Source organism: Oculina patagonica, chromosome 14 (assembly GCF_052425735.1).
Source record: "Oculina patagonica isolate OP01 chromosome 14, crgOcupat, whole genome shotgun sequence".
NCBI classification, from domain to species: domain Eukaryota; kingdom Metazoa; phylum Cnidaria; class Anthozoa; order Scleractinia; family Oculinidae; genus Oculina; species Oculina patagonica.
Genome location: NC_135771.1, coordinates 1,814,166 through 1,834,811, shown reverse-complemented (window position 1 = coordinate 1,834,811; position 20,646 = coordinate 1,814,166). Strand labels below are relative to the sequence as shown.

At 39.3% G+C, this 20,646-nt stretch overlaps 2 protein-coding genes across 3 annotated transcripts in view; one reads left to right on the top strand and one right to left on the bottom strand.

Annotated features, from left to right (window-relative positions):
• Positions 1–405: 405 nt before the first annotated feature.
• Positions 406–8,785, bottom strand: LOC144637924 (adiponectin receptor protein 2-like). 2 transcript variants are annotated; one of them, XM_078497011.1, is made up of 5 exons: positions 8,523–8,785; positions 6,717–7,318; positions 5,665–5,852; positions 4,444–4,637; positions 406–1,987 (listed from the first exon to the last, which is right to left on the bottom strand). In XM_078497011.1, the coding sequence occupies exons 2-5, from the start codon at positions 7,277–7,279 to the stop codon at positions 1,871–1,873; spliced, it is 1,062 nt and encodes a 353-aa protein (XP_078353137.1). In that variant the 5' UTR covers positions 7,280–7,318; positions 8,523–8,785; the 3' UTR covers positions 406–1,870. The 2 variants fall into 2 exon arrangements, with proteins under 2 accessions (XP_078353137.1, XP_078353138.1); XM_078497012.1 differs by lacking the exon at positions 8,523–8,785 and adding an exon at positions 7,718–8,341.
• Positions 8,786–10,565: 1,780 nt separating this feature from the next.
• Positions 10,566–20,646, top strand: part of LOC144638955 (uncharacterized) — a 33,060-nt gene continuing 22,979 nt past the window's right edge. Inside the window, exons 1-7 of the mRNA XM_078498231.1 lie at positions 10,566–10,676; positions 14,221–14,506; positions 15,333–15,375; positions 16,152–16,337; positions 18,064–18,124; positions 18,681–18,959; positions 20,047–20,303. Coding sequence (XP_078354357.1) covers positions 14,222–14,506; positions 15,333–15,375; positions 16,152–16,337; positions 18,064–18,124; positions 18,681–18,959; positions 20,047–20,303 — 1,111 coding nt within the window. The 5' untranslated portion in view covers positions 10,566–10,676; position 14,221. The remainder of the gene's footprint in view (positions 10,677–14,220; positions 14,507–15,332; positions 15,376–16,151; positions 16,338–18,063; positions 18,125–18,680; positions 18,960–20,046; positions 20,304–20,646) is intronic.

Below are 20,646 nucleotides of genomic sequence, written 5' to 3'. Positions count from 1 at the left end.
AGGCTGAAAGATGCGTGCAGGAGCGGGGGAGGGGGGGAGGGTGGGGGGCAGTAAGGACAATACGACGTTTCGGCGTTTCGTTGTTTGTTTCTTTCTCCTCCTACTCCCTCGTCCCAACTATAAATAGACCGTTCGTTCCGAGTCCAACGGATAATTTTTAACGCAAGGGTTCTTGTGCAAGAAAAGATAGAAATAATCGCAGGAAAGAGACATCTTTTGTTTCGTATTATTTAATTTAAGTAACAAAAGTTAAAAAAATCGTGTCGTTGTTTTGTATACTCGGTATATATTAATTAATTAAAGCAGATAAAACAAATCTAGGCCCAGGGGGGGGGGGGGGGGGGACTCGCATATGAAAGTGACGGGATGCTCGTCGTCTCGCTTAGGGGTGTAAATTTCGGATATTTGGTCTCGCTAAGGGTGTTCCGGGCAAAGCGCCAATATTTTTAGCCGTAATGGTTTCGTTTAGGGTTACACACGAAGAAATATACAAATATAAATTCTATTCTTAGTATTGTAGTATCTTTTAGGGGTGAAGAAAAGCTTGAGCCACACCCAGATTTGTCTCTTTTAGGGGTTCTTTTCAAAATTTCCGACGACCATCCCCGTCCATTTCATATAGGAGTCCCCCCCCCCCCCGGGAATCTAGGGCCAAGTCAGTATAGGCAAATCATTGCGTTATCCGCGTAACCTAGCTCATATGTTTCAAAACGCGTTACCATCTCTGGCAAAGAATGTGCAGACATCTCTCATCCCAATAGTATATATGGTATATTCAAATTACTTTTTTTCACTTAAAATTTCAATAGGCGCGGAAAACCCGTTGTGTACATCACAAGCAAATTATATCCGTAGGCTGCTATTTTTCCGTCCTCGCGTTGTGTTCTTTATAAAGACGCGTCCCTTTCCATGGTGTCCCCTCCAACTGTCCGGATGTAAAAACGGGAGTGCCAGCAATAGACCTTTCTCAGCCATTTGTTATTCTTTTGTGTTCACGCTAATCATCCCGCCAAGCCTTGTTAGCATGTGCACAAAACTAAAAAGGAATTTGAACCTGGAGCAAGGCTTGGCAGGCAGACTAGCATGAACACAAACATAAACAAACGCACAGTTGAACAAGATTGACTTTTTCAGAAGAAATACTTTGTAAAAATGCGGAAAATAACGTTTGTGCATCTACCGTAATGATTCGATTTAGCGCCCTCCTTCCAATAAGCGCCCCCTTCCGAATAAGCGCCCCCCTTCGATGTGTTTTTGTAAATAAGCGCCCCTATTCCAATAAGCGCCCCCATTCTTATTAGCGCCCCCATTCTTATAAGCACCCCTATTCTAATAAGTGCCCCTATTGTGGATAACTGGCCCTACTGAAGTCACTGACGTCAACTAGATAAACTCCTGACCGTTCACCGTACGGTTCATGTATATATTTACTGTTAAAATGAAGAATTATTTTAAAAGTAACTGAACTTTTTTAAATTTCTAACTGTTACAGTTCCTGTTATTGTTAGATACATTTGGTTGTTTCTCAAAAAATTAAATAAGCACCCTGTCCCGAATAAGCGCCCTGTCTCGAATAAGCGCCCTCCCTTGAGGTGCCAAAAGTAAATAAGCGCCCCGGGCGCTAAATTAAATCATTACGGTAGATTTCAAAATTCGCGGCGCGCGCCATCGGCGTTCACTGATCTTCCTTCATCTCTGTCAAAAGTCTGGTTACCACCCTGGCGCTAGACAGTTTTTTGCTTAAGATCGCCAGATAGGAAACACAGCAAGTATTTATCATTTACAACCACGCATTCTGTACGTCAGTAGCGGTTGTTTTTGTAATCCACTCGAAGGTTGATAGAAAGAATCCAACAATGCCCATCGAAGCTCATGTGTGGCACTCGGATCCTTGTTCAAATCTATATTGTGCCATTTGACAGATTCCGTACAAATGGACAAAGGCTGCTGCCAGGACAAGCAAATGGAATATCTGATGACTTTGGAACTAAAAAAGATTAGAAAAATCGACAAAATTAGTGTAATGACATGAAAAATAAAATGCTTCATGGTCTAAACGATTAGTATGATAATTAAATTTCCTGCATGTCGACAGGACGCCACGGCCATGGTCTGGTTGTTGATAGGGTTAGTATCGGCAAAGCAAACTGTGTTATATATAATGTTTATATTCATCTGATATACCGTATGTAGCGATATGCGATGGTATGGTACACGTTGGTAAGTGCATTTTCAGGTCTAATTGCTTTCCAAATACGAGGCGACTAGTTAAAAAACCTCCATACTAAACATAGAAAGTCTACTTAACCACTTTAAAAAAAAAATTCAAATATTGATCTTATAACGAGAATAAAAAATGAACAATCGACCGCGTAAGCGTTTTTCCTCTTGTGAGTGAGCGCGGAGTACGCGCAAGGGCCTTTAAGCGGGTTGCGTGCCCTGTATGCATTCGCCGCGGCCGGTAGCACCGTGAAATTCGCGGCAAAGCCAGTGAGCGGAGGGGAATTCAAATCGCCTGTCTGTTAAGCCGTAGAAAGATGATTTGGCTAATAAAAAATGGAAGGAACTCAGTTAAATCAAAGTCTCTTCGAGATATCGACGTTTTTGCATGAAGTATGAGTGGAAGGTTTATCCTGTGCATTGTTCTTCGAACTTATCATTGCAGTTTCTTTGTAGTTTAGTTTAACAATTTCCTATCTTCGCGGAGGAAATGCAGCCATATAATTTTGTCAAAAATGGCTCGTCCGCGCCGGGTATTTATACACATATTCCTTAACATTACACAAATAAACAGTGCAAATTTCAGCGAGATCTGACAATTCTATACTTTAAAATTGCAAGGACCTTTCGAGGCAGTCGATTACGGCAGCGAAATTAGCAGATGAAACAGCAAAATATGCGTTCGACGCTTTGTTTTTGCGACGCCATATTTGAATTATATTGTTATACCTTATTCTCACTTAATTTCGCGAGTAGAAAAAATCGCGAAATTTAATACTCGCGAAGTATAGGACACGCGAAGTTTAAAATCGCGAAATTTAATATCGTACTGATAATATAAAAAATAATGAAACTCGATGTGTTTTATCATAGTTATTCTAACATGTCTGAGCTTCATGTTTAAGAGTTTTATGTTTAATTTTGTCCATTAGTCATCTCTCAGTCTATCAATCGCACTGTTCGAACTGATCTCTGCCGCCAAGTTCCTCAAAATCTCGCTTTTGCAGTCGTAGATGAACCTATTAGGGATTTAGACTGATAAATACCTTACGTTTTGTCATGTGTATATTGTTTTGTTTGCTGTTTCTACGATGACTTTCATATAAATTATTGTGTTACAGTTTCGAGGTCAAAGCTTCATATTGAAGAATAGATAAAAATCGCGAAATTTAATACACTCCAACTGTACCTTCCTCTCAAAATCGCGAAATTAAGTACTCGCGAAATATGGCTCTTGATTTTTCGCGAAATTAAGTACTCGCGAAATTTAGTGAGAATAAGGTAGGTAGACCGCTGTTCAATGTGTTCAAGGCCGTATCGTTACGATTGCTCCACGAAAAAGCACGAAAAAAAATACGGATATTTCCGACTACTGTCGGGGAAAACATTGCGCATATAATTGCAGCGTAAACAAATCGTTACACTCAAGCTGCGTTTTGTCTAGGCTCTGCGAGGGTCGGATATCAAGACCCAGGATTAAACCAAAGCCATATATACAGTGAATGCTTTTGAATTATATTTGAAGATGAAATACGAAAGAATTTTGCTGTCTTTGACTGAAATTCCACTTGAACGGCGTAGATACGATCGCATGTTGTAAAGCCGATTCATGCAACATTGCTATCAACGCGAAATCTCGTCCCTAACGACCTAGGCTGATGACGAAATAGAATTGCGCTTGCATGTAGCGACCAAATTTGGCCTAATATTTAACCGCTCCTAAGCTAAAAGAAGCCATTTGTTTTGACTTCAATAATATCTTTGAAAAGAGCGAGTTTTTTTGGTATGGTTTATTTTTGACGTTTGTAATGTTTAAACGATGTAAGTGCTAGTGATTATTTATTCGTGTTTTAGTTACGCAATCCATTGTTTGTGCGACGCTTTTTATAGATCGCCTTTCAGACACACGTGCGTTGAGATAAGAAAGCTGACATGTCACTTTTAAATTGTTATATAACGTTTGTAAATGTGACAAGTCACGTTTTTTTCCACGAGATCACCCACAGCGGAAAGTAATCCCTTGAGAAATTAAAACAGTCCCTTGAGAAATTAAAAAAGTCCCTTGAGAGTTTACAAATATGTGGTTCCAAATTTTGACCACATAACCCCTATTCTACGTTTTTAGCTTGTAAACAAGCAAAAACGTCGAAAAAAGGGCTTAAAAATTTAAGGGTGCTTTCCATTAATTGAAAGCACCCTAAGTTCTCAGTTTTATCTACTCACCCAGATGTCACACTTTCCGGGAAAAAGTCTCTCAGGAATCCTTGTTGCATACATGACAGCACTCGCAGTATACAGGAGGCACATGAGAGCCACCCATCCGCCGGCCGCCTGACGGTAAGCTAGCGTCAGTCCATACTCGGCTATCAGGTGAATAGCAGGAATAAATCCAGAATAACCAAGCGAAATGACTAAACCTAAAAAAATTGACAGCACAAATACATTTGGTTGTTAATCGAGCACTTCATTCAATGCTGATTCCCCATTTAACAGACTACTTTCCTCTCTCCTCCAAAGAGGCCTTCTTTATTTTTCGTATTGCTGGGAAATGGGGAGAGTTGAAAAGTAATCGCGCGGAGCCTGGAGAGAGAAAAACAAAGGTGCGCGGGGTCTATACCGGGAAGGAAAGAAGGAAGAAGAAAGGCCCCGTTTTTTCGCCCTTTTTTCGCCTTCTCGTCGTTCCCCGCGTTCTCCTGTTTTGTAGCCTTGTTGTAGTCCCCTCCTCATATGGAACCTCTGTGGAGGAGAAAGGTCTACTTTCATAACCAAAAAAGCGCGCAAAAACGTGGGATAGGCGCGCGTCTATCCCCATGGCCAGTTTTTTTGCGCGGCCATCATTTTAAGTTCCACTCACGGTTTTTTCGCTTAACGCTCGACGGGCTAAGAATAAATGAGAAGCTGCTCGAATTCCATAAGCAAAAACGTGGATGGTTTCAGATCTTGAAAATATTGAACATTCTAGTAGGTGAACGTTTTTCGTCGTTCAAAAAATCCGGAAGTGTCCAAACTGGTTTCAGTCTTTCATAATAAGGCCTGTCAATGATCTAAGGCACGGGAAAAAGGGCCCCCGTTATGAGTGTTTAAATTAAACATTCAGTCCACTATGTTAAAATATTTGTCCCGTCGTCGCTTTGCGCCAGCAGATGCTAGCATTGTTGCAGTCATTCAGAGTCAAATGTACTGAACCGGATCAGTCCCTTCGTTCTATGGCCTACAAAGATGGGATCTTAATAACATGCACTGATTTTGACGCAGCAAACGTCTAGTAAGGGGCCGACGTTTAAAAAAAAACTTATGTAACCTGCGATCAGGCGTTCCTTTCCTACCGCGGCGAAGAAAAAGAACGCATGATTGCAGGTCAATCGTGATGTTACAAAGGAAACACCACGCATGCCACGCATGTGTTCTAGAATTAATAATCAATGAGGAAAGACTAAACCTTACCTGCTCTCAAAAGTCGGTACTCGGGAGCATTAAATTTTTCCCACAAAGAAACAGTGATGCAAATAATACCAAGAGAACAGATCAGGCAGATGTAAACAATCTTTGGAACTCTTGAACAATAGAATCCATAATAAAGAGGGGGAATGAACGATCCCATAATGAATATAGCAATGCCTGAGTAGTCAAGCCTTGAAAAAAACAAAACATACAAAATCAGGTCAATCGTCTACTAAAGCAATAAGGAGTATTTTAAACATGTTAGAAAGAACTTCGGATTGAAACGTTAATCTGATGAATTAACAGTGCCGTGACTGTAACTTTTACTATATGTGGCAATTAAGGAATGATCTGACTCACCGACCGACCCACAGAGTGATCGGATGACTGACTGACTGACTGACTGACTGACTGACTGACTGACTGACTGACTGATTGACTGACTGACTGACTGACTGACTGACTGACTGACTGACTGACTGACTGACTGACTGGCTGACTGACTGGCTGGCTGACGGACTGACTGACTGACTGACTGACTGACTGACTGACTGACTGACTGACTGACTGACTGACTGACTGACTGGCTGACTGGCGGACTGACTGACTGTCGACTGACTGACTGACTGACTGGCTGACTGACTGACTGGCGGACTGACTGACTGTCGACTGACTGACTGACTGATTCATGCATAGGCTGTGAACAGTCTCCCTAGCGGGGTATACGGGAGAAGGAAAAATCGACGAGTGAAACGATCCCAGCTTTTGCGGCTCGTTGATATTTTGTTTAATTTTCGCCCTATGCCCTTCCAACAAGCCTGTTCACACGCTATATGGCTTAATAAGACTGTAGCTTTGTGATTTTACTAGTTGCCTGATATTTTATACCACTCTAATACTAAAACAATACGGGGAATCACAAATCAGTTAACCTATAAAGCGTCGTAAATGAACCAACCACAAAAAACATATGATCATGACCGGTGGAGAGTTCGAGAAGCACGAAAACAAAATAACAGTTGTAAATTGCTTTTGATATAGTGCGGTAAACCTACCTGCGAAATATCTTGGAAACAGACTTAGAGTGACAGTAGACAGTGTGGAAAATCCATGAAATACCTAAACAGAAGATTGCACCGGCAAAGAAACACGCAAATATAAGCTTTTCCTGCCAGTCTTTGGGAAATGGAGTTGAAGCTGTCACCGGCCGCAAAAGCATGTACGATGTGATGCAAACAAAAACAACAAAACCAATCAAATGAGTCCAGATATTTCCAGTTTCACTGTGGATTGTAAAAATGCTCTTAAAGCAAGATCGAAACGATGGCATGGGAGGCCTGTGAAAGTGAGATAAAAATTCATTTCCGCGTAGCCACTCCGGAAGTTCAGTGTGGGAGAGAAGGTTCCTTTCTGTGCGTCCTGTGGCTCTCCGTGGACATTCTGAGAGCTCAGTTTGGGGTAAAAGGTAGCTTTCAGAAGGAACTGACTCTATGGCTTTCATTGAAATCATCTCGAGTTCCTCTAATCCACCATTCATGTTTTCACGCACATTCTCCTTACATTGCGTTTCGTTTGTTTCAGCGGAGTCAGACATGTTTTCTCTTGGGTTAAGGTACATCCTTTAGCTTGTTACGTTTTCTGGTTTCACCATAGAAACCTGCGTGATAAAACATTGAAGAAATACTTCATTAGCAAAGAAATAAGATTCTTCAGGTTAATACCTTATTAATTTCAGTAATTTGCATAGCCGGTTGAAAATTAAACATGTGTACATGTCTTTAGTTCACCTTGACTCTTCTCGGTTCTGGTAGTTTCTAATTCTCGCTCCAAGTGTTTACATTCTCACAAAATAAAAAATATATATAAATAAAATAAATGACTTTGTTTAAGTGTCGGAAGATTTTGTACTGCTGTGCTAGGTTATCTGTTTTTGAAATTCTTTCTCGCCTAATCTTAGTCCAAACAGCCTTTACGGGAGATTTTGTGCGTTTCGTTGCGTGAACGTTACGTTTTTGTGAGTTACGTTGCGTGAACGTGAGTAGCAGAGGATTCAAACTCATCTCTCGTTTGGCCGCTTATTCTCATGCACTCTCATGGCGCGCTCTCGTCAACTTTGTAGCCTGGAAACTCAGACGTTTGTTTGACGCCGCCGAACAACAGTCTGTGTGAAATCCGTCTCGGCGTTCACAGGCTACAACTGTCGGCTATTCGTATGAAAGTCTGAATCCGCTTACTAATTTTCATCATGGTCGACGACGAAGGTTTTTGCCCGCGCACTTTTCAGTCTCGCGCACTCCGGCATCTTTATAGTTTTGCTACGCTCGTATGAAGAGTAAATTCTTTCTTATCTATTTAGTCTCTCCGTGCTAGCTACCGGCTGTTTTAAAGTTCTTCTGACGCTTATCACCTTGACCCAGCATTTCAACACTGCTTCATACATCAAAAACAATAACAGTCTATAAATACAAGTTGAAATAATAATGAAGTTATAAATGAAGTCAATAGAAAGCTCAGTGTGTGGCTTAAACGGGCTGAATTCAGGCTGTCACTCCATGCAATTGTGTGATCCTTCCACGGCTTTTTTTAGGCGGCAAACATAAAAATCAAACACAGTCAATAGAAACCGGTCAACATATTACTGGCAAAACCGAGTATGATTACAATATTCCAGCATTATGGGAGCTTTAGAGATTGTATTGAAACGCCGGAGGGCATAAGATGATATAGTATAGCTCAAATTAATGACATAATAGAAATAGCGAGAAAAGTTTTGACTGATAATTTGATGTTATCATAAACTGTCAAGTTATAAAATCGTCTCACACTTGAGGTAACCTCGGTGTGTTTTTAGTTATACGTACCTTACAGCGCTGTCCTAGGTCCGTGCCGGTCCATGGCTTGTGCCGGCGTTGTTATATAATAGTGCTTGGTCTCATTATCCTAAAACAACTGTGCGCAGGATCTTCTGAATCGGAATTGTATCGAGTTTCAGCTGGTCCGAGCAAATCAAATCTTGAACAAACAGAGAAGACTCCGGACGCTGGTTCTTAACCTTAATCTCTTTAGAACTCTAGACTATGTTTAATAAATCATTCAAACGCATCACCACAATGTACTTATGAATATTTTCACTCGTATACAATAACCCCTGGCAAAGCATGCTTTGAAAACATTTCGTCGGTTTCCAAATAAAAACTACTGAAAATCTACTCGGAGCTCGAATTTAAAAAAAAAAGAATCAGAGCAGTTCTGGTTAAATTTCTCACCGTTTTCTCTTAGGTTTAAAAATATATTCAGTAAGCTATAAGCGATAATATTTAACAACTAAAAGCAAGCACTGTATGATTATAGTTTGTGGTAGAAAACCGCATTGTATCACCTCAGACTAACCATCCGGGCATTCTCTAGCAACTGTTCCTGTTTTACCCGGATGCAGTCAAAATTTGGCGTCTTCTCCAGTCAAGAAAGGCGAGAAATTCGGGTTTTCATTGGCATCGACTCAATTTCTCGACGAAAAGCTTCAGTTTTATTGAAATTGCTTTCGACAAAAACCCATTAAATATTCAAATTAACACCTTTGAGTGAAATATCAACAATTCCTACCGCGGTTAATAATCAAACTGGTTACCAAGACGCGATTATTTTAAAAACCGCTGAAACTACCTGCGATTTTGAATCGAAAATTCAGAGACCGTCTCTATTTGTACTGCAACCCACTTAACAATATAATACTACTCGCCCTCGTTTTCTATGAGCAATCAACAGTCCGTGAGACACAGCTGAGTTGACTATCGCTCAAGGAAAACGAGGCAAAGTAGTCTGTTTTAGAAGACAGGGTTGAAGTCGAAAATCAGCAACTTAATTTATTTTTAAGCCAAAAATTGTGTTTTACTTAACAGTTAAGGCTAAACTAGAAAACATTGTTGCGGACGCAAATGTTTCCCAGTTTAGCCACGCGGGAAACATATGTTGCGGAATCAATTTTTTTCAGTTACGGAAACAAAAGATGTTTCTGCCTCAAGTCAAAAACAGTTTCCCTTCCCGGACACAAATTTTGCTTCCGAAACATATGTTGCCCAATTTAGCCCATTTTCGTCCCCAGAAGCCGCCATCCTTCTGGTCGCTGACCAGAAGGATCGCAGCCTCTGGGGACGAGAATGAGTTTAGCCACCATGGTGGCAATGTTGAACAGTTTATGCGCATGCCTGAAACTTTGTTCCCGAAACATTGTTTCCTAGTTTAGCCACTCGGGCAGGAAAACGTTTTTTCTTGCCTCCCGCAAATTTAGCCACCCAGGAAACATGAAAAGGAGCAATGTTTCCGCAACAAGGTCTTTACACTCAACTAAGTTCTACTGGAAATCCACGAATCTGATTGGTCTCCCCAATACGTATTTTATAGTCGCTGATTGTACACGATCGTACACGCGTTTCTCTTCAAAGGAAACATAATTTGTGATTTTAAGATTGAACAAACGTTAAATTCTTTTTTGGACTGAGATCGCTTAGAGTGTCTACTAGCACAGTTAGACTATTCGCCCTCGTTTTCTAGAAAACTCAAGCTCGTAGTCCAATAGTGAAGCGCGCAAGGTCTAAAAATAGAATTGAACGCAAATGATTAAACCCCTTCGAGCCTCAGAAAACATCAGCGTGTTCTGAGAGAAATAAATGGAATCTAGGCCAAGTTTTCGTTTTAATAAAGTGTTTTAGAAACATCGGCTGTTTTAGAAAGTGTTTTCGGAAAATCGTCCGCCATTCTGATTTGTTTGTCTGAGTCTTGTCGGAGTCGTGACGTCACTCGCGCGCTTCGCTGTTGCTAAATAAAGAACCATAGGAAAACCAATCAGATTCGCGGATTTTCATTAAAATTAACACGGCAGTGTCTACATAAGTCTTTTAGAAACAAACCAAGGATAATTATCTGCGACTCTATCTCAAAAATGTACAATAAGGATAAACCACCAACTTATTACATCTGAGTCTCGAGGATGTCCTGACTGCTGACTTCGCCATAATGTTAGCTGGGTCAATTTGTTCCACCTCACAACTGCACCTAAGTTTAAAGTCAATTTCTCATAACATCGATCTTCACGCACTCGAGCACAGCGTCAGTTTTCATTAGCTCAAATTATTTAACTTCCAAGGCAATATTTGTTTGACTTTTTTCACTAACGGAAACTAACTCGATTAAACGAAGTAATACTAAAAACGGTCTTCACGGATCTTAACAACTTAGCAATTCACATGATTTTACAACAAATATGTTTATTTCCGCAATAAAATATTGAAATCTACAGTAAGTTATTAATCGTGAAATTTTAAAACATGTTTGGACGATTTGAAAGTGCTTCAACACTTGTAAAATATGTTTTGAACTATATAAAACTTATACACCAAGAAATGACTTAAAGAAATTAAAAGATAGACATAGTGTTTTAAAATAAAAACTAGCGAGATACGCAAATAGCAAAGTTCGTTTTCTTGAAGACAGCGAGACGTTGATCCTTGCTTATATAGTTTTTATTTTAAAATGTTTAACTAAAACATCTTTACACATATTTTTATCTCTGATAACAACCTACAGTATTTAGCTTTAAGTTTTAAAATAAAACGGGGTTTTTTAATTTCATTTGCGGATGAAATGCCAGATGCGAATTTTCTTGTAATGCAATTAAACTGGAAAACGGTCGAAAGCAAATCAAAAGCGTCGCCCAGCTTGCAGGTGTCAAAATAAATTATAAGTTGAAAACTCGCCCCGCGGTATGGAACGGTGTTTCTTAGTTTAGTTTGTTTTCTTAGCTAAAATAGATTTGTGATTCTGAATGATGCATTTTGAAAAGTGAACGCTTTTTCTTCTAAAGATAAAATTTTAAAATTATATCGAGTGAGAATTAAAGTTAATTTACGCTTTTTCCTAAGTCTTATGACCTGTTTTATTAGATAGCTCAGTTATAAAGCAGGTGCAAATTTGTAAACTCCCTATTTGCGGGAGACCACACGAAAAACAAACGACCACATGATAGATGTACCTGCTGGTTTTCAATAGACAATCAGAATTGTTTTGGAATCATTCTCACGATGAAGTTTGCTCGTACTTTACCTTGACTTAAAATTTTCGCGAGCGCAGAAATCTATATCTAGTAGACAATACAGCAAAAACCCGCGCATAGAAGAACAAGGCGATTAGGAACACTCAGGCTGAGATTCGGTACAAAAAGGTACCATATACATGAGAAAACATTCAGCCTGAAAAATGAAAATTGTTCTTATATAAAAAAAGTTGTATCTACCCCTTACCCAATGTAATATTATTGCGTTGATTAATGCAGTTAAGGTTGGTTCCATTCATTAATTAATTAAAATTTTGTGCTAGCTTGCACACTGATTCCATCTGTTGGTAGTCTATGCAGTATTTAATTTTTTTAGCAACAGTTTTAAGAAAACCTTAAGAACATTTCAGGCTGATTTTGCAAAAATCACCCGATATATATATAAAAACAAAATCAGCCTGAACCCCCAAAACACGTGTTCTTCAATGCAGATTTTTCCTGTATACCACGTTTTTCTATGGTATGTCAGTTAGAAATCAGGAGGAATGTTTGAATTTTTTTGAACATAATAATTCCCATGTGATATATGGTTACTACAATAGTGAGTAGCTTCTGACCAATCAGATCGCGCGAATCATTCTTAGCATTACTAATGGTCTCCTGTCCTTAGTTATTGTCTAAAACAGTATCATACATGGCCTTGGCTTTTTTATATGCGTCATATAATATTCTTTTGTTCTCCAAACGTCCCACCTGGTTTATTAGACCGAAACCATAGAAATATGTGGCGTATTCAAAGTCATGTGAATAGTAAACTAACCTGCTTAACATAGAAAATAGGTCTGCAATGCGTACATGTGCAGCTTACAAGCTGAACGAGTCATTTATTGAATGTATTTCTTTTTAAATGTGGAGAAAGCAATAAAATCGTTGTTGTTATAAGGCTTTATTTTGGTAACGTCAGATAACTCCTGCATTAATTTGTTTAAACCTGGAGCTGTTGAAATTCTTAAAAGGCGCTGAATTTTGTTTCGATGGGCTTACGAGTTTACGGAAGCTAAGCGCATGTCACGTAGTCAACTAGAAGAAACGTACTCAGAAGAATGCGTATCAAACAAGTATGTATTATGCGAGTGAAGTTTATCTTTGGCCGGACCGGCATGGTTGCATTTGTTATACACAACTATACTCACTTTACATGACGGCCTTTTGAGCTATGCTGCAAGGAAATTACTTTATTCAATTACAAATAAGCTGCAAAACGGTGAGCACTGTCCTTTTGTACAAATTTGCATGTTGTCATCTCCACATTAATTATTTCATGATTTGTCCATTTAAAAAACTTGAGAACAGACTGTGTTTCTTTTTTAAATAAAAATAAAAATTCAAGCGACTAAACAAATACGCATGTGGGGTAAAGTTCCGTGTTTTGACAAAATAAACATTTGGCGTCCCCCTGTAGAAATAAAATTTTCGTGTAGGAATTACGGTCGGCAAAAAAATATTTTAACAAAGAAGTTTTGCCGAACACAATTTCTATTGATCTGAAAATGAATGAAGTTTAATTTTCGTAAACAACTTACAAATACACTGATGCCTTCGTTGGAGAAAAGGTTAGTCCATTTTCAGCACAAAAGTGCCAAATTTGTTAGAAAGATCAATTAAAATCATGAATATAATTTCCCTTGTTTAAAATCATTTGTATCGGCTAGGACTGATACCACAAGGGGAATTAAGCCCTGCCAGGTGGGGTTTGTTTTTGGATGGGTGATCGACTAGAGAAGAGACTTGAAATGCCCCGTGTTGTGGGCATTTTTTTTTCTTCCTACTTTACCACGATAGCAAACAGATTCGACCGAAGGAGAGCATCTAGACTGTACATGTTCGATAGTTACTCTTACTAATTATAATTACTTAGCCCTCGAAGTTCTGTTCATTCGTGACAAGGGACAGCCGGAGTGAGATCGCAGAACGAAAGTTCCCGTATTCAGCCGGATAAACAAACAAACAGACTGACTTAGTCGGCATTTCTGTGTGTATGCCGCACAAAATTAAAATGAGGGATATATAAGCAGAGACCGATACAGCGTTCAATGAATATATATTTGGTGTACCATTTTTCGGTTGACCAAACCAGCCCTTCTTCAGAGAGAATTTGTTCTTCACAAGAATTTACATTAGAGACGCTGTTTATGTAGTTATCACAGTATTTGCGTAATACTCGACACACGTTAAAATAATTTGATTGACAGTGTAAAATTTAACAAAAAATAACCCAAAATAATTAAATAGTTAAAGGAGTTTAACTAATATGTTTCTTCGCGGATTTTAAGACTATAAGACCATCAGGATTAATTTTTCTGCCTTTTTTCCCTTGCCTTTGGGATTTTGTCCCTTGCTGGGAATTCAGCCTACCTCCTCTCAGTAGAACACTCTAAGGGCCTACTGAATCTTAACAAAACTTAACTGATAAAGTGATATAAACATATTTGTGTAAACTTTAATTACAGCATGAAGTGGATAGCGTTGTTTTGGTTGCCTTTCGTCACTGGATGCAGAATGACAAAGTTTGTTAAAGAAGAAGGTGTGACACTACAGAATCACGTGATAGCTACTGTAAATGCCGCTGACCCAATAAAATGTCGTTGGGATTGTGTGGACACACCGTTGTGTTTCTCTATTAACGTGCGAAAACTACTAACAGGACGGGTCACGTGTGAGCTTAATAATTCTACCAAAACCGCTGACCCACAAGATTTGATACCAAGCACCGGAAGTCAGTACCAACAAATGGCGGTAAATATACCACCTCGGCTATTTTTGTGGGTTGCTTTGTATTTTACAGCATCGATGTGAAGAATAGCTCACTTTTTTCATATTCTTAGTCGCAATGCAACGTTATATAAGGTTCGTAGGGGTCTTAAAAAACCTGGAAAGTCCTGGAAATTTATTGTGGCATTTTCCAGGACTGGAAAGTCCTAGAAAAAGCTTTCCGGTTCTGGAAAGTTCTGGAAATCTGTTAAACTCAAGTAACAACTGAATTCTCAGAACTAACATTCTAAGAAATGTACAGGCAGTAAGGAGAAATAATATTGAGATCTTGGGAGTGACAGGGTAAATGAAAAAATTTTGGAGTCCTAGAACAATCAATCTGAGTCCTTGAAAAGTCATGGAAAAGTGTTTATATAGAACATAGTTAATAGAGGGAAATGGTTAGGAAGCCTGGCAAAGTTCTTTGTTGTATGTTTTTGTTCGAATTGTTCGCTATTTTGGGGTTTGACCCTGCAAAAAACCTGACAAAATACAATAGGTGGTTACGTGTGTTTATGCAACTAACCAATAAAAACACTGCGATTACGTAATTCATGCATAGTGTATGAGTGCAAAACAAAAGATGTGCAGGGTCGTGGACCTTCCAACATAAATCTTGGCGTCTTTGTTTGTTTCTTTGATGTTTGCCGGGCTTCCTAACCATTTCCCTCTATTAACTATGTATAGAAGGGTATGAACCCTGGTGATAGTCGACAACCCTTTTTTAGCCACACATTCCATTATGTACGCTCTTAAAATGGACAAAGAAAGAACGTTGCATTCAAATTGTTTGTCTTTGTTTTAACATTAGGAAGTTGAACATTGCACGTTGGAGGAATGTGTCTATAAGGATGGTAAGATGTCCTCACACAGTTGTTGAAATAATTCCAAAGAGACACCAATGCGAATCATTAAATACTGAAAACAGATCAAACTAAAACCACACAAGTACAATAAAGCCATCTTTTTCTGGAATGGAAAATTAGTCCATAATCACCAAGCCACTAGTATATTTGAAATCTTTTATCTTTCTCCAGTTTTCTGCGAACGATGAAGGGTACTTTCTCACCAAACAAAACAACTAAGACTGCGAAATCCCACAAGAGCTTATTAGCTTAGGCGTTTTTGAGCAACGGACGGCAACCGAAAGTGGCACGTTCTCGTCTTGGCACTTATTGTCGACTTTTTGATCATAAATTCAAGTTTTAAGTGCTAAAATTCCGGAAGGCCACCTAGCCTTTTCTTTTAAAGTTAAAAGATCGACAAAAACTTTACCTTCGCCACCCAACCTAGCACAAGTTTAGTTTTTTACAAGTTTCTGTTCAATTATAAACTATCAGTTTGGTTATTACGTAAACCCCTGGTACATTATACCACAACTCCACAATTTCCCAGTACTGTTAAACTAGAAAAACCTTAAAGACAAGAACAAATTTCTTATCATAATTTAAAATTTTTAACAAATTTTCTATGTAGTATCGTTTCTTTCTTATCGCGACCATTTCAGGATTATTTTTGTAAATACTCAGCCAAACCCCTGTGCTTTATTAAATCAAAAATGGCTTAAGTGAACAATTGAAAAGTAAGGAAAACCATTTGCATTAAACTGTTTCCGTTCCTTCGTTCACAGCTCTCCCCGATGATTGGTATAGATTTGGTGCCAAACTTGTCAAGTTGTTTCCAGAGAGAAAGACCTGGGGACAAGCACGACAGTTTTGTCAGTCGATTGGTGGAGAATTGGTATCAATCAACCGCGAGGACGAAAATGAGTTCCTCTACCATTTACTTGACCAAATTGAAACACACACAACAGCAGGTGATTGTCTACATATCATCATCATGAATTTTTGGGGGTATTAAAAACGAACTAAAGTGCCTTGACGCGACCTTCGCGTATTTATGGTATGATGATTAAACAAACAGGAGCGTTCAATCTTTATGGTTTTCTTTGGGCGCTTTCCATTCGACCAAAAATTCCGGAAATTTCGGAACAAGGACGAATGGTACAGAAATTTCCTGGGAAAGTTTCCAGAAAATCCGGAAAGTGTTGTCTTTCCGAAATGCGAACCATTCAACCGAAAACCCCGGAAATTCCAGAAGCAAAATCAAATGGAACTGAAAGTTCCCGGAAATTGTTTTCGAAAATTTGGGTCTACCTTGCGAGGTTGTCCTCTTTTCCGGAAATTTTGGAAAAAGCTACCATTTTACACTCAGCCTAAGTTCCTTCGGCAGAAAATTTAGCGATTTGTGCAGCTGAAAGCAGTTACATGTGTTAAGGAAGCATTCTTGAAATTCCAAACAAAAAATTCAGGTGAACTCGGTTGTTTTTCGTTGATGTTTTGCAGGCGGCAGCAAAGAAATGTACAAATATTTATAACGCGCGTGTAGGCTACACCATTGTTTTGCTCATTAAACTTTTTGGGTTGGCGACGTTTTCGTTGCTTGTAGTGTGCCTTTTTAAAGGTCCCTGTATTTGTGGCCACGATGTCATTCATGGCGTTTATTTTCAGTGCTCGGAATGCTTTTTATTTGCAAAAATATCGAACTATATGTGCAGGAAACCGGCCACAAAGCATTAATTTAATTCACCGTAGAAATTTCCATATTAGACGCACAACCTGATCATATGCAAATTTTGTTTTGCCTTCCGTGCAGTCAACCGGAAAAGTAGGAAAATGCTGTTCTATTTGCCACTGGAATTTTCCGGAAACTCAAACCAGAATTTTTGGTCGAATGGAAAGCGCCCTTTGTGTTATATAATTGCCCCCTGGCAATTTAGGTCATTTAGGGGTAATTTGACAAGGGATTTTTTGTGGGTTATTTTTGGTCCAGGGATTTTTTTGGGTAATGTCGGAAGACTTAGGGATTTTTTGGGGTCCTGAGTTTTGCCTCCATTCGATCATCCCCGTCATTTACAAGCCGGAGTATCCCCCCTGGGGTCCATCCCAATGCTGTGAAGCAGTAGTTCGCACCCTCTCTCCTGAGTATGTGTCCCAGCCAGTTCCACCTTCTTCGTCGTACCTCGCAGCTCATGTCATTGACTCCTGCCATTTCAACCACTCTCTTCTTTGTAATTCTCTGCTGCCATCTAATTCTCAGTATCTGTCTCAGGTACTGGCATTAGAAACTGTTCATGTTTCGTACGTTCATCAGCTTTAGTGATCTTCAATGTTTCACATATAGCAGGACCGGTCGAACTAAAGTCTTGAATAGGCGTATCTTGGTACATAGTCTACATATATTCTTCAAAAAGAAATCAGGGAGTTTTGTTTAATGTTGCTACAGCCTTACACGCGTCTTGATATGATAGTAAACAAAAAAAGTAAGGCTGTTCTTAATTACCTATGTTTCATTTGATCAGTATTTTTAGAGTCAGAAAAACTGAAAAAAATTTGGTTAGTGCGAAACTGGGTAAACACTGTTTTTTCTTCATGACTGGAGATCCTGGATCTTCTAATCAATCAACAGTGCTAAAGTTAAGGGAGTGGTGAGTTGCACTTTTTGACGTGATTCACATGCGTGTATTTTAATTTGACATAAAGGTAAAGCCCCAAACCAGACAATGTCACACTGGATTCTGGATGGAACTGATTTGGATGTCAGGTAGGCATGGCCACAAGTCGAGACTATGTCCAACTGCGAACTGACCCTTGATACCACGCGATGTAAAGAAACATCGTCTTTGTCCTTGACACTTGTTTTTTCTTTTCGACGGAGTTTCCTGAAACACCACTGACGAAAAAGTGTTTGTTTGTCTTGTCTGGTTTCATTTCCTTATTTATATAATGCCTTTGGAATACAGTTAACTCTCTCCAAAACGGGCACTGCCGGGACCGGTTCCAACTGTCCGTCTTAGAGAGATGTCCGTCTTATGGGGAGTTTAGTTACAATAAAATGGCCAAAAAACAGCAGGGACGGGATCAACACCAGGTGTTAGTCTTGAAGAGGTGTCCGTTAAGAGAGAGTTGACGCTCGTTTATAATTACAAGCCCCTTCCCGCATTTTCTCATGACATTCTGTTTTTGTTTGGTTTCGGTCGGGGTTTCAAAACACCTAATCACGTGATGATGATTTTAATGATGATGATGTAAGGTTTTATCAATCACGTGATCATTAAATTTTAATACTCCATAACTGCTGTGTTTCATTCTTTGAACAGTCTTCAAAATGGATCAATATATAAAGAGGAAGACGGTGTGAAATCCTTGTACCTCGACGGAACAGGCGCGCACGCTACAACCCCAGCAGTAGATTTTGGAAACAAAAGTTTCACCATCGCCAGCTGGGTAAAACTGCAGAGTCTTGCGATAGTTCCCTCACCGATCTACAGCGCCTGGTCACCTCCCTTAAAATTCCTTGTCCAAGCGTACTCGAATGAAAAACTGCAATTTGGAGTGTACACTAACCAAGGCGAATATAAGCCATGGTTTGAGGCTGGGTAAGGTCTTATGAGACTACTCATACCCCCAACTCATTCTAACAGGGACGGCGGAGCCGGGGGACTGGGGGGCTTTAGCCCCCCCACTTTTACAGAAAAAATAAAGAATTAATAAGAGAAGAGTCCCTTAAGCCCCCCCCACTTCAAGTCACTAGTCAGCCTCCCCCCCCCCCCCAGTTAGAAAAATGCTCCGCCGTCCATGTCTAATGAGTTGTGGGAATTTGTATAAATTTACATGGCGATTCAGCGTTGGAGGCTCGTTGGCCTAATTGTGTGCTGTTTTGATTTAATCCCTGGCCAGGGTCATTGTGTTGTGTTCTTGGGCGAGACACTTTAATCTCACAGTGCCTCTCTCCACCCAGGTGTATAAATGGGTACTGGCAAATTGTTGGGTCAACCCCTTAACCTGATGTGATGGACTACAAGCATCCCATCCCGGGGGAGTAGAAATACTCCTAGCCACTTCATGCTACAGAAACCGCAGTTAAGGGATCCCGCGCAACCATGTTACCTTGCACGCACGAAGTGTGTGACATTCACCATTTTCTCTGCCATCTTAATTCGGACATTGCGTATATTAAAAGAAATCCTTGTCCAACCTTGTGCGTTTGCTTTACCGAGGTCTTAAACTGCCACAACAATGATTTTTTTTTCAAATAATCGGTGCTTATTTTTTACTAGTTATTTTATCATTCTTTTGTTTCTTTTGAGTAAAATTTATCAGTTTAACCTGAACAACCCTAGCCAGCCTCCGCCATTTTTCAATGTCATCGAAATTATGAAAACTATAAATCGATGCGAAATTTTATTTTGCATTGCTGTAACTTGTGTTACTTGAAGTCTGTTTTTAAAATTACTTTTAGCAGTTTCACAGTGATCTTTTTCGTTTAGACACGCTCCGCGAAAAAATAATACCGAAATTCTTGTATGTAAACAAAAACAAAGACGTGGCTGACTAGGGTCCTTTAAACGCCAAGAGCTATGAGCCAGTCTTTACACACTCATACTGTGATTCAGCATTACTCAAGAAAAATCAATCTATTTTACCGCATGTACCATAATAAAGAAGTTTTCAATTTTTGTCCAGGTCTCCACCAATCGACAAGTGGTTTCATGTCGCGGCGGTCAAAGACAGCAACGTAAACGAGGCTTACTTGTTCCTTGATGGCGAGAAGGTTGGAACCCAGGCTGTGCCGAGTGGCTCATACCCTGACAAAAGTTATCAGTTTTCCGTTTATGATATTGGGCTAAAGAGGGATAACATGAATGCATTAAGGGGATACTTGAGAGATCTGATGGTTGTTGGAAAAGCTCTCACTGGTGAAGAGCTAACTAATATTACAGGTGAATCGATATATTTCTTCCTTGAATTTTTTTAATTTCCAATTTCCAACAAGCACGAACAAAAGAACAGAAGAAAAGGTCCTACATTCACGCTGGTAAAAGAAAACTTTGAACTTGTAAATTATGTTGTGAATAAACTTTTTTGTCAATAGATTTTTTAAAGTGCTATATACGAATTACTGAACTTTAAACTTTAGACTTAATCATATTACTTTTTATTTCTTAAAATAGGTGTATATGAACACCCAACTTTAATTCACTTCTTTTCTCTTCACTTGACTTTGCTTAATTTTATGCCGGTCACGCTTTTCTTCAATCGCAGTTTAAACTCTTTCAAGACGTT